This window comes from Arctopsyche grandis, chromosome 5 (genome assembly GCF_051622035.1).
Source record: "Arctopsyche grandis isolate Sample6627 chromosome 5, ASM5162203v2, whole genome shotgun sequence".
Classification (NCBI taxonomy): Eukaryota; Metazoa; Arthropoda; class Insecta; order Trichoptera; family Hydropsychidae; genus Arctopsyche; species Arctopsyche grandis.
This window is the reverse complement of record NC_135359.1, coordinates 12,220,281-12,233,956: the sequence shown is the minus strand read 5'-3', so window position 1 is coordinate 12,233,956 and position 13,676 is coordinate 12,220,281. Positions and strand designations below refer to the sequence as shown.

General features: G+C 31.0%; 3 protein-coding genes across 3 annotated transcripts in view; 2 read left to right on the top strand and 1 right to left on the bottom strand.

Annotated features, from left to right (window-relative positions):
• The first annotated feature begins 431 nt into the window (after positions 1 to 431).
• On the top strand, positions 432 to 3,416 carry fy (fuzzy planar cell polarity protein-like protein). The gene is made up of 8 exons (XM_077430706.1): positions 432 to 611; positions 951 to 1,072; positions 1,146 to 1,419; positions 1,487 to 1,684; positions 1,757 to 1,956; positions 2,034 to 2,169; positions 2,255 to 2,463; positions 2,536 to 3,416. The coding sequence occupies exons 1-8, from the start codon at positions 444 to 446 to the stop codon at positions 2,591 to 2,593; spliced, it is 1,365 nt and encodes a 454-aa protein (XP_077286832.1). The 5' UTR covers positions 432 to 443; the 3' UTR covers positions 2,594 to 3,416.
• Positions 3,417 to 4,365: 949 nt separating this feature from the next.
• Positions 4,366 to 9,231, bottom strand: LOC143911740 (proton-coupled amino acid transporter-like protein pathetic). Its single transcript, XM_077430755.1, has 7 exons — positions 9,116 to 9,231; positions 7,186 to 7,489; positions 6,939 to 7,116; positions 6,502 to 6,862; positions 6,097 to 6,275; positions 5,844 to 6,016; positions 4,366 to 4,758 (listed from the first exon to the last, which is right to left on the bottom strand). Exons 2-7 carry the CDS (start codon positions 7,481 to 7,483, stop codon positions 4,517 to 4,519), a joined length of 1,431 nt encoding a protein of 476 aa, XP_077286881.1. The 5' UTR covers positions 7,484 to 7,489; positions 9,116 to 9,231; the 3' UTR covers positions 4,366 to 4,516.
• A 2,264-nt stretch (positions 9,232 to 11,495) lies between these two features.
• The window catches only part of Dscam1 (Down syndrome cell adhesion molecule 1), a 79,837-nt gene continuing 77,656 nt past the window's right edge, over positions 11,496 to 13,676 (top strand). The window contains exon 1 of the mRNA XM_077430418.1: positions 11,496 to 11,605. The gene's annotated coding sequence lies outside the window, so the exon portion shown is untranslated. The remainder of the gene's footprint in view (positions 11,606 to 13,676) is intronic.

The following is a 13,676-nucleotide window of genomic DNA, read 5'->3' as shown; positions in this document are numbered from 1 at the left end:
GATTGATGGAGTTTTTGGGTGCCAGATGTTCCGTGATCAAGATTTTAGTGACTTGCGTAAGATCGCTTTTTGCGGAATAATCACCGTACCATTAGTGGCTTAGATATGTAGTATCGGTCACTTTTTTAACTAGTGAAGTAACATAAATTTTCTGGCAACTGGAGCAGTCGTATATAATCTAAAAACAATATAATCGTTTTTTTTCTGTTAAATTCAACCTTACTGTATAAATATATTATTAAATAATGATCTCGGTCTCAATAAAATATTAATGTACTATAAAAAAGAGATAATTTAAAAGTTTTATAAATTAATAAATATTTATTTAAATAAAATAAGTGTCTTTTCCACAGTAAAATAATTAATATAATTGTTTAAACCATGCATTTTATTCACGATTTCATTTTATTTTTGGAGGAAAGCTTGTAGCGTATGTATTTTGTATGTGGCAACACTGCTTTGTTTATACTTCGTTTAGCAGAAAGTTTCTTATTGTCGATTCGTTTATTGAATGGATTTATTGCGAATTATCGATGGCGACTCATATCTTAGCCCTGGCCACAGTCAGTGGATTACCAATATTCGCCAAAAAGCGTGGAGATAAAAAAAAAGTTATTTTATACATTTTATTTATTTATTTATATATATAAACTACATTTACTAATACTCAAGTCTACTGTTAACAAGTTCAATAATGATCTATAGATAAGTGATTTTTTTTCCCTCAACTTTTCTTATTCATAGCAAAATTAAACCATAACCTAAATTGAGTCAACGGAAGGCTCTATCAATACAATACTGCAATATGTTTCTATCAATCTTGAATTTGTAAAAAACTTTTATATAATTTAACAATCCAATTTATTTCAACTGTAAAACACAATGTATTGAATGATCATTAAATCACGCCGAATAATACTCAAAAGTTTATTGACCTTTATAACTTTTAGTTACCATTCTCATCGATTGCTTCCCTCAATGGTGTTAGCATGTACAGTAAGTGTCAAGATATTGTATTAAAAAGTACCAAAATAAACAATGGTGTAATCATTTGGAAAGACTATTTTGGCAGGTACATAAGTTTTACATATTTTATAATTACAATGAAAATTGTTATTTAATACAATACCTTTTTTCACTTTCAGTATAACTTTGATTGGCGTAACAAATAGGAATCTAGAATGCGATATAAGTTCATTGTTGGATGCAATCTTTAATGCAATGATTATGTTCGTAAGCTTAGACGAGTTGAAGAGTCCGCGCAATTTGGAAAGATTGAAAAGAGATTTGAGGCCTTGCTATCCGCTCATCGATAAGTTAATAGAGTCGTTGGATTCTCAAAACACCACGACGGCTCATCCAGCATTCCTTCTCAACTCAGTTGAGGCAATTTTGTGTCCTGAAAATCAAACATTAGAGGTATATCACTACGCATATTAACTAAAATTTCAAACTATAGTATGTATTAACTTTTTTAAATCTTCAGCCAGCTTTAGAATATTTTACATCACGGATGGGAAGCGTTTTTGGAAGCTTATGCATTTACGGACGGTTCGCTTGCGGAACTGTCGGTTGGCGGACATTATCATCACATGAAAAGCATTTGCTATTACGATTAGTATCCATAGATAGTGAAGCATCTTTAAGAGATACTGCTGTTTATTTATGTCAGCGTAGTCCCAATGTAACATATACTTCAAGCTTTATGTTGAATACTTTTTACCCACAAATTTTAAATACATATACATTTTTTAAGGTTGCATTTCGGGCAGTGATATGCCAACTGGTTCCGGAAGTTCACGTAATAGTGATTTGCGGAGCAAACCCTGCTTTGTCTGAAGTCAATGATATTGTATTAAATTCGTGGCAGCAGCACTTTGATACTCTTCAAATAGCTAAGCAACGATATCCAAGAAATTTTCCATCTTCTTTACAATTCCCTTATGGAGTGATGGGGTAAATAAAATCAACATACTAATTAAAATTCTTATAAATTGGTAATTAAACTTATAACGATTTGGCTTCATTACAAGGGTTTTACTATCACACTACGAAGAGCAGAAATATGTAGCCTCCAGAAGCTTACAACCTGTCGTTTACGGAAGAAGATTTTTAACAGAGGCCCATCATTTTGATATTCTTCGGACATTTTATCTACATGCAATACAAGTAATATTTCTATGTGGAAAGTTTTTAAAATAATATTTACATGACAGTAAGCGTTTTTTTGAACATATAAATATAATGTTTATAGGATTTTGGATTGCTGGATGAAGATTTAACACCATTAGAAATTCCGATCAATCAAAATGAAGAAACTAAAAACAGTATTGAAGATAGTAGTGAAAGTAACGTAACTGAAACATATTGGCGATCCGAGTATCACAATTGTCATGCATACAAATTAGAACACAATATTTGTTGCGTTTTGTATGCTTCAGTCGTCCCACTTACAACAATGAGGTGATTTATATTATATTTTGTAATGAAAATTTTATTGCATAGACGTTTCTATTACGTTTTATATCTTTTCAGACTCATCACAAAAAACATACTGCAAGACATACTATCAGATAAAACGATTTCATGGTGATACAATAATTTGTTAAGATAAATTTAACACTCCATCTTTATATATGCTTTTATTTTTATTTATTATACATTTTGCTATAAACATTTTTCTGAAAATACAATAAATAGTATTTTTATATTATTTAGTATTCAGTATGTTCAAATTGTCTACAATTACATTTACAAAAATGCATTCAAATATATTTTGTAATATAACACATTTATATCATATAAAGCTTATTGTCTTATTTATTGTATTATGTTACAATATAATTTAATTAAAATGTCATCAAAATTGAGATCCACAATACGTATATTTCATAGTGCATACATTTAACAAGTTTTTCACAGTCAATTAATCAAATTTGCAAATAATATATGCATATTTTTACAACTAAAAAGTAAATATAACATACGTACATAATTAAGGATCTGGTTAAGTCGGAAATATGAGACTGGTGTACGATTCGAAATTTTTATCTTGCAAGAAAAACTACAATGATGTATGTATAATCATTACAGTTTTATTCCCAGATACTAGAGATCTATTTAACGTCTATTCAAATAGCTCCTCAATTCCTGTAGTGAATTGATATATGTATTTTTTTTTAAGATATATACATATGTAGGTATAATAATAATACCGGGAGTATGTTGTATATGGAAGTACGCAGGACAAAGGATTGAATCTCATGTATACACAAAATTGGGAATGATACAAGGCATACATTTTTTATCATGTTGATGATTGTTCTGATAAAATGTAAAAGCTACATCTATAGCTTATATGCCTCCATATATTAATGGGAATGGCATAATATTTAAATACAAACATGTATTGAAATTGTTACATATAAATGAGATATTTTTCAAACAAAAGTTATATTTCCTGTGTGGAAAATGTTTTAAAAATGGTGCTAATCTTTTGAGTACACGTTTATTTGTTACATTGACAGCAAGTACCTTATATTATACATAATAAGCATTATTTAAGTAGTATATATGTACATTACACGAACAATGTTCATATGTACACATGTATTTCATTTAAATATTAAACACAAAATGATTTCACAAATTTAAAATACCATACACAAAAAATACTTTTGAGAGCTTCTTTACAAAATACAATAAATTACACATAATAGTAGTATATTTTAACAAATATATCACAGGAATTAAAGAAAAAACTAAAATGAGCTATAAAAATACGTAAATATTTTAATTACTTACAAACTTAATAGTTTGATAGAAAAAGAAAAGTGTGAATAAGTGTTTAATCTCAGATGATGTCAACATCTGGGTAACTATTGGACATTGTGTAAAATCATTTTATTCACAGCTTTATCTTAAAGTATATTGTCGTTATTTTCATGGCTAAAATTAATAAAACTATGTATATATATATATATATACAAGGAAAAAAATATTAATACATTAATTTGAAAATAATCTAAATATAATTTTTGGCTCGTGGCACATATTTTGTGGAATAATCAGTAATAGGGACATAATTTTGAGAAAAAATCAGAAGTTCTAACTAAATAAATTAGCAAAAAAATCATTTGGACCCAGTTAAAATAAACCTAATCATTTCATAAACATAGAATTGAACATTCATATACAAGATAAATATGATGATATTAGATTCTGCAATAAAATGCACATAAAATTTGTTCTCAAATAAAATACATAACCAATTTTTATTGAAAAAAATCGATATACGTATTTTGAATAATAACTAAATTAGTATAATTTGTTCATATAATTTTATAAAATAAATAAAGCACTTTAAAAAACAAATTGTGTATAAACGCCATTTTTAATTAAATTTTTGAACAACAAAAAAAATGCCATAAAAATATTCCACAATAGGTATAATCCAACTTATTGTTCAAAAATTAAAAAAAAAAAAAATCACAATAATAATAAATTGATTTAAATATTAATTAGTCGCTACCAAAATATTCGCAAGACTAGCATAAGTTCCAAAGAAAAATCCAGCAAAACCTAACAAAACAATGACGATATCTTTCCAAAGCACCCAATTGTACTGTCCAAGTCTGTCGGGCCAGAACGTGATAATTTCAATTAATGGCGGAAATATGAGCGCAAGGGCCGAACTACTGAAAGCTCCCACTAGAGAAATAATCGCTCCCAGGTTCGGTATCATAGCAGCTAAAGCAACTATAAAAAAAAAATGGTTTGTATTTAAAAACATGATTAAACTCATTATTACTATATATAAAGACGCTATTCTGTATGTGTGTAGGGGTTCCAAAAAGCCGCCCGAAAGAAAAAGTCGGTTTTCGGTATTTTTACAAATAAAAAGCCGGTTGACCGGCTTTCACCGGTTTCAAAAAATTAAAATTTTTTTAAGTTTTAAATTTTATATCGAAAAAAAATTGTAAATATATATTTTATTATGCAAAATAATAATTGCTTATAAATTAAAATGAGTTATAAACATTATGAACTTTCATAAGATCATTATTACAAATATCACGGCCGTAAAATGGCAGATCCTAAATACGCACAAAATTAGTAAATGATTGAAAGAGCTATCAAGAAGAAGAACGCGCAAAAACTACATACAAATTATGGAAAACCCAATTTGGCGAAATTCTGAAAAGCCTTTTGTAGGTTATTGAAACTACTTTCTGACCTGGTATTCGTCCATTACTATCTCAAATCTCAAAGAAATAGATGCCTACTCCCTGAGAAAGTTTGGATCCAATACACATTTTTTTTGATCTTTCATAGAAATTAAAATTTATAATAGTTTGTTGAGGAAAAAAAAAACATTAATCAAAGGAAACCTTAAAAAGCCGGTTTTTTGAAAATGGTCAAAAAGCTGGTTTTTCAGTTTTGGTTCAAGCCGGCTTGGAAGCCCTAGTATGTGTGTGTGTCATAACGCTAGCCGAACATAATCAATCGATAAAAAGCCTAAACTTTGTATAAATTCATTTCGTCGAGACTTTGCCGCGGTATCGAACCCGCAACCTCAAATATCCTCTTATAGGTATATTCGAGTTCTACGAATATACCTATAAGAGGATATTTGAGATTTTCTGGCCACTAAGCCATCGTCGATTCTTTAATTGAGATTTTTTTTGTCAATATTAATCGAAATTGCTCCTTCAAGCCATATAAAAAATACGTAATAATAATTTTATGTGGCGAAGTTTTGAACCATTTTTTTCTGTTTTCATATTAAACAATTGAATATATATATATTTTAATTTAAATTAATTATATTTAAAGAATCTTACATGTGAATAGTACAAGAATTATCCTCAAAACGTTTTCTCCGATTTGTTGTGCTCGTTCCGTCTCAAATCTTGGTTTGATTATTGGCCACATAATACTCATAGGGACATAGAATTGTAAACAGTACGACATGAAAATTGCCACAGCCATTATAGCCCTCACGCTTTGTGCCATACTATATTTTGAAGGAAAAAAAATAAATCATATATGTTTTAAATTATTAAATTAAAATTGAATAATTTGTGCAGTACTTACAAATCGTTAGGATCAAGATTGAGAGTAATACTGCCTTTAACATTTTCTCCGTATTTTAAGTAACCAAAAAATCCAACAGCCGTATATAGACAGGTTACAATGACCATTCCAGTATTCAAAACTCCATTCCAACCTCCAAAATCTTGAGGTGTTTTCATATTATTCTCCAAAGGCAAAACCTAAAATTTTCATTGATTTTAAAAATTACCAATAAGTGATGAAAATATGCATCAACTATTTTTAGAAAAATGCTTAATTAGTTCCATCTAATTTTATGTTTTACTTTTGATACATCTTGAAAATACTGTTTACTAATACATAAGTGCTGGATAAAGTATAGTGAAAGGAACTAGATACAAAACGTGTTTGGAAATTTTAATAAAATAAGCCTTGTAAAATACATACCACCCCAATGCCCTCAAAAGCGTATATAGCGGTACCAAAATACAGGGGTAATTGATTCCACGAAGCAAAAGCTTTGACGCTGCTTGCACGTGGAAGATCTTGTAGCATATAATAAAAGGTGATAGCCAATCCCCATACAGTCAATATTGCCGCAATTAAAGATACAGGAGTGAGGTATTTCAAATTCTTCACTAAATTCAAAAGCATCATCGGAATCAGTATCATAAACAAACACCAATGCACTCCGATATTGTACGAAAGATAATTAGACATGACATCTTGTATGTTAGCAGCCACGAACAGAAAGTAGACGCAGCAAAAACCCAACTGTGTTATACATAAAAACACATTAATGATGTTCCTAAAAACAATGTTTAAAATAATTGACATCTGTATAATTGTTAATACATGTTGACGGATCAATCGATGAAACTTACTTTACGATTTTGGAATATCTTCGAAGGTTTTGAGGACCTGTTTCAAATGCAACGCAAACCACATCAGAAAACCCCAGTGATGGTATTTGGCAACGGTAACAAAGCTCGTGAGCGCATCCAACAAGCATATGCATACAATGGGTGCATATCACACCCATCAAGAGAGTTCCAACAAAGCCTATACAATATTAATGATTATGAGGAAGATAAATCAAGCATTAACTCAAATATAATAAAAAGTTCTTACCGACAATCAGCCCTGCATTTTTGAAAGCATCTGGCATAGCCAAAATTCCCGTGCCGACATTGCCCTTAAGTAAATGTATAAGTGTGTCCAGGTTGGAAGTCGGATGTTCTAAATTTCTTTCGAGTAATGGATTGTAGTCTTTCTTGGGCGTAGACTTTCCCGCTTCCGATGCTGAATCTTTATTTTCATTTTCTCCTTGATCTGATACTATCGAAGACGGTATAACATCTATCGGATGAATGTCGTTTGCTTCTGGATCGTTCGTAGCGATGAGAAGCGGTTGCCGTTCGTCTTTCATTTTGTTCTAAAAGAACAAGTCAGAAGTTTTTTAATCAAACATAATGTTTATACATAAATAAAAAATGCGAATTTTGAAAGTACTAAAAATTATCAAATCTAAAGCGCACATGACAAACGTATGCATGCATCTATCTACTATTTGATTAAATTTAAATTCAAGGTATGTAGTAATATTGCCTTCAAATACTATTTATAATCACGTTATCATATATGTAATAATTGTATAATAAAAATATTCAGAATCATGACCTGTTAGAATATCTGAAGTCAATTTACTCGGCAAAAAATAGTAGGTCAAGAGATAAAACGAACGTACTATTGTATGGCAAAATTTTCCATACAATAGAATTCGAATATTGGACATATTTTTATTCAAGAGTGCAATAATAAAAGTAATTTGCCTCTATGAAATACTTTCTTATATATTATTCTGTAGTAATGATGATTTAATTATTTAAAATGTATTTTAACTATTAATTATATATTTATTAATCAAAGAATTTATAGTCGAACAAATTTGATATGCCTGTTTTGACTAGAAATACATATCGGTTACATTATTTGTCATTCGATACACCATGTTAACCTATTGTGATATGACATATTTCGTACATTGGAAACAAAAAAAAAATCAGCCAAGCATTGTTCTCCAAAAAAGTACAATATAATGGAATATAATTTTGATAACCACACCTTAATGCATATTTTAAATATATTTATTGAGCGTAGAAGCAATATTTTCAAATTTGCACATTAAAAACATTACATTTTGACCGTGCAGATCGAATTCTCTTTCTGGAAATATTCTCACTTAAGAACATATAAACAAAGCAACATTACAGTGAAAGTTTAGATTAAAATCTTTCAATTTTCATAATTTAATTTGTGATTTTTAACGTTGCCACATTTCTTCTCTGGATGAATTTCTGATTATCAAACAAGGGGATACTTTTATAATATACTTGAATTTAGAAACGAAGTGTGAGAAATCAAACATATGTTCAACAAAATGTAACTTTATAATACCGATAAAAACCAGAACACAAAGCTGCCTAAAGTAGAAAATTATATATTATTAAAATATAATCAAAAGCAAATTAAAATATTTAAAATCATGCATCATATTCACCTTTGAAATCGAAATTGATTTCAGCGAACAACACTAATAAAATAGCCTATATGAGTCAAGGTAAAAACATGCAAAATAAACAATGTTAATAATATTAATTCGAACTCACTTTGATGATATTTAACGATGTTCCATCAACCATATTAATGATCAACTGAAACATATCGTACATGTATGAAATTAAGAATTCATTTAAATAACGCTACATTAACTCAAATACAACAAAGAATAAAAACATGAGTCCGTGTATATTGTTTTCCACGTTAAAAAATCCAACGACTAAATATTATTCGCATAACGACAGAATCAGATTCGGCATCGAAGTAGTAATACGACACCGCTATAAACGGAAATTTTTAGTGAAAAAGCTGAAATATGTTTGATATGTAGTCGAGGATTGTGTAGTGTTTCTGGCTATAATTGGACGACGATAATAACAATTTGCAGAAAAAATATGATTTAACCGCAATTGCAGATAAGTATAATAACGTGATGACTAACATGCTTTGTCCGGTGAGTGATAATTGACAAGCCTGGATCAAAAGAGCAGACGACGCGCCACGCTGAACGCAGACGTCAAACTGACGTATCTTTTATTGCACAATGCCGTCACCGCACATTCCCAGGGATAGTTGGCACAACTGGCCGAATTCGCACCTCGACACACTTTACTTACAGCCATGACTGCTAAATCCAAACGATGAATATTATCGAATATTTGAGTGATGAAAACGTTACAAAGAATACTTATGGTGCTTTCCAATTTAAAATAATTGCATTGCATACGATTCGTTTAGGACTTTACATCATTTCTTTTCTTTTTCCCGAAGCCATTTTTATAAAAATTTTCTATACAGATAAAAAGCGATACACGGAGACGTGATTTGAGGTTTTGGCGTTTTTTACATACCTCTTTACGTTTCACTTACGATTATTTGTTTATTTATTTATATATATCTTAGCTATGAAGCTAATTCAAAAAAAATACATCTTAATTACTTAACTCTAAAATTTATAATTAACCTATATGTACTGTCCGTCACAGAGGTGTCTCTTCGCACCTCGCAAGATTGCATCCATGGTCTTAGCAGACCTGATGCACTCAGGGAGGGCATTATACATGAGCACACCCATGTGAAAAACACCCCCAGCTGTCTTATTTTTTTTTACTCTACTTACAACTAGGATTACAATTCAGGAAAAAGTTTGTCTCTTATCCGATCGTTTTCATACTTTGCCATATTGCTCATTTTGGTCATCAATATAAGTAAATGGATCCTCCTCCATTACGATAGAGATAAAATACCGTTTAAGAAGCGTTTCAAGATCGAAATTTTTTAATATCGGTGACGTCTTATAGTCATTAATTTTATACATTAATAGATCGCGGTAGTAAAATAAAATTATTGGTATTTTTATTCAAAATAATTATGCAGAAATTACTTGATTTAAAAAATAAATAATAAGCTCTTGTTAATATAAACCAGCGTTGCCAGACGTTTTGCTTTTTGCGAGGCGTCTCGTTTTTTAAATCAAAATTGAATTTTCCCGCATTGTATGTATAGCTAAATTCACGATTATTTAACAAATACAAATAAGACGCCTAGATTAAGATAAAGCTAATTTCGTCATTTTAAGCATATCAATATTTAATTGCTATACCGAACGGGCATTTTCTCAGATGTTATATTCAACATGTTATACTCATTTGCTGAATTTTACCAATATATTTAACAACAGAAAAAAGCTAAAGTAAAATCTTCAACCAAGTACAAATAGGCGAGTGTCGGAAAAAATATTGTGTTATATTATCATTTTGATAGTTTATGTTATGTAATTTATAATTTATATTACAGAAATAAACATTAGAAATATTGAATTATACGTTTTTTATTTTACGTAGTAAAAATCCCGATTTGAAAAAACAATCATCTGGTAACGTTGATAAACACAGAGAACAGCAATCGGTATTTATCAATTTATCCAAGAAAGGGCAAATAGTGTAATGGGAGAGAAATTATGACGAAAATTGGTGACGTCCTTAGACTATGTATCGTTTTTAGGCGAAGTTCGAAATAAAAACGAAAAAAACTGATAATTTTATTACAATATTTTAAATTATATTTAATATAATGTTTTAATCAAAGTAATATAATAATTCGAAAATATAATTTTAATTTCTTTCCTATATTTTGGGTATATTTTGATTATTTTTACTAACCTCTTATACGTTTTTGATACCTTTCAATTTCGGTAAGTATATAAATTAGATTTCTGCCTGTATTTTTATTAAAAAATGGTCAGTATTATATTAAATGTCAGTGTAAATAATAAATGGACAGTATAAAAATCTGAAGTACATATGTAGATTCGCCAGAACAAACAGCAATGCTTGTTGGATGTAATTGTCTATCAAGATCGTACCAATCTTGCGTTGTACTAATCAAAAAATCTGTAATACTGGTCATTCGTCAAAATAAAACTTACCATCTATGTTTAATACTGATTTTTTTATTATTTATACTGACCACTTATATACTGAACGATGGATACTGGTGATTTAATATAAATATTGAGCTTTCATATTTAGGTAAATACATACTGACAAAGATACTTCCCAGTAAAACACAAGCCAAAAAAAAGATGGTCAGTATTGTGTTTTTCCATCGAATAAAAACAAAAATGAGAGCCGCTAAACTGTGTAAAAGAAGATTGTCGTACATACACGTTACATTAATAAGAAATGAGTAAGTTCGTGAATTGAAACGGCCGCCGTTCAAAAGCTCGGCCAGAGTCGTGCAAGTTCGGAAACGATCGTGCGGCAAGGGGAGGGGAGACGCCCCCTTCGCTCCCCGTCTCGTAGCCGTAGAGAGTCACTCGCCTCGCGCGTCTCGTGCTCTTCGTACGTGTCGCGCTTCGCCGGTTGCCGACTGCCGGCTGCGATTCGATCTCACTTCCGACCCGACTACGCCTTCCGACACTCGGCCACAGGTGAGTTTGCGCCCCCGGAGCCTGCGCCCCCGACCCCGGCCCCTCCGCCCCTGCCCCTGCAGCCGCCCCTCGCCCCTCGCCCCTCGCCGCGCGCCAAATCGAATCGATATTAATGGGGGTGCGTTTTGGAAGACGGCGGGTTGTTGGCCTCGCTCGCCCTCCACTTCCATCTCTCGTCTCTCATCTCTCATCTCTCATCTCTCATCTCTCATCTCAATGCTCAATGCAATTCTCGGCTGATATCGATGTATGCTAATTTATTCCAGTGCAAATTTAACCGTCCCGAATCTCGCGAGCCGACTTCGAGCCCGTGTTTACAAGCGTGCGATCTCTGCACACGCCCATTCATCGACAGCTATTGTTGTCGTGCTGTTTTATTCGCAGAATTCTGAAAGATCGATGTGTATTCATTACTGAATGAATTCGAATAATGCCGGTCGTATCCGGTTTGCGAGTGTGTGTTGAGAATTTAGCGATTGACAGGGTTTGCGAATATCCTTTTTAGATTTTCATTCATGGTTTCATTGACTACCCTTTTCGGGCTCTAACATTTGCCATGTAAAATTTTTCATACGTATGTACTGAAAATTTCAATCGGCCATTCTTTTCATGCTTAGCAAACACAGTGTAATTCTCGAATCGAACGAAAAGGTTCGGAGTTTTCTTTTCGGAAAATCGGTTACACTTTCCGGCAGACAGACGTCTGGAAAACGCAACGTGGAAGACATGCGCTTTTATTGACCATTGGCTTTTCCACATGTTCGTGTCTGAGAATTTTCATCTCGATTTTTACTTTCACTGAAAACGTTTCAATGCCAAGTTCACTTGTGGTGTTCAAATTCGTCTAAAAAAATACGCAATATGTCGCATATATAATATCGTATATACGCAAACCGATGAATTATAACAGCTTATAATTAAAATTTTATCAACTTATCAATTTTTTTAAACGCTTTTTTTATAATTTGGTAAAATTTAATAATATATTATTAGGTCCCTATTTTCAGCACCTATTTCTTTTTTTTTTAATTTTAGCTTCTATTGAGATATTTTTCAAAATAAATCGAATCTATAAAATGCATACAATTTAAAGCTAACATAACAAATAAGGAATAAATTTTTTAGGAAACAGTAATATGAGAATAAATAAATGCGACAAAATCGCACAAATATGTGGGTTTTTTTTTTACAAACGTCTTTTACGTTTCACTTACGATTATTGCACCTCGTCATCATTTACAGCCATTCGCCATCCACTACCGGATGAAGGCCTCTCCAACACGCTATAACTTGTTTCTGTTTTGTTACAATTCTCATCCATCTCATCCCACACATTTTTCTGATTTCATCCACCCATCTCCCCTGTCGCTTTCCTTGTACCCTTTTACATTCTTTCGGGTACCATTCGAGCACTTCTTTCGTTCGTCTACCATCTGTTCTTCTAGCTTCGTGACCCGCCTATTGCTATTTAAATCTCATTAATTAATACTAATAATTAAATTAACTAAAATTCAATTGAAATAATAGAAATTCACCGCTATTTTTATTAAAATTTCGAGAACTTCATCTCAAAGACGATATGATAATTTTTTTAAATTTTTAATGACTAAATAATAAGTCCGTATTTCATTTTACGTTTTCTACTTTTTCCTTCACATTGAACAAAAAATACTCAAAATTAAAAATTTTAATAAATTAACTCATGTCGATTAGATGAATGTCACTATATTGACACATGTAGGCAATATTTTGATTCATGTAGACTATTTTTATTAAATTTTCGAGAGCTTCACCTCGAAGACGATATAAATATGACTTATTTGTAGTTTTTTTTAATGTGAAATGACTAATAAATCCGTATCCGATTTTACATTTTCTACTCTTTTACATTGAACAAAAAATACTCAAAATTACGAATGTCAATATATTGACTCATGTAGATTAAATCCTTTTTTTTTTACAAAGCTACCTTTATTTACTCGTATAATCCAATCTATTGTTTTTATTTTTGCACATAAAAATAATTTTATGAGTTCATCGACCCTACAGTTTGCAATACATGAATAGTAGA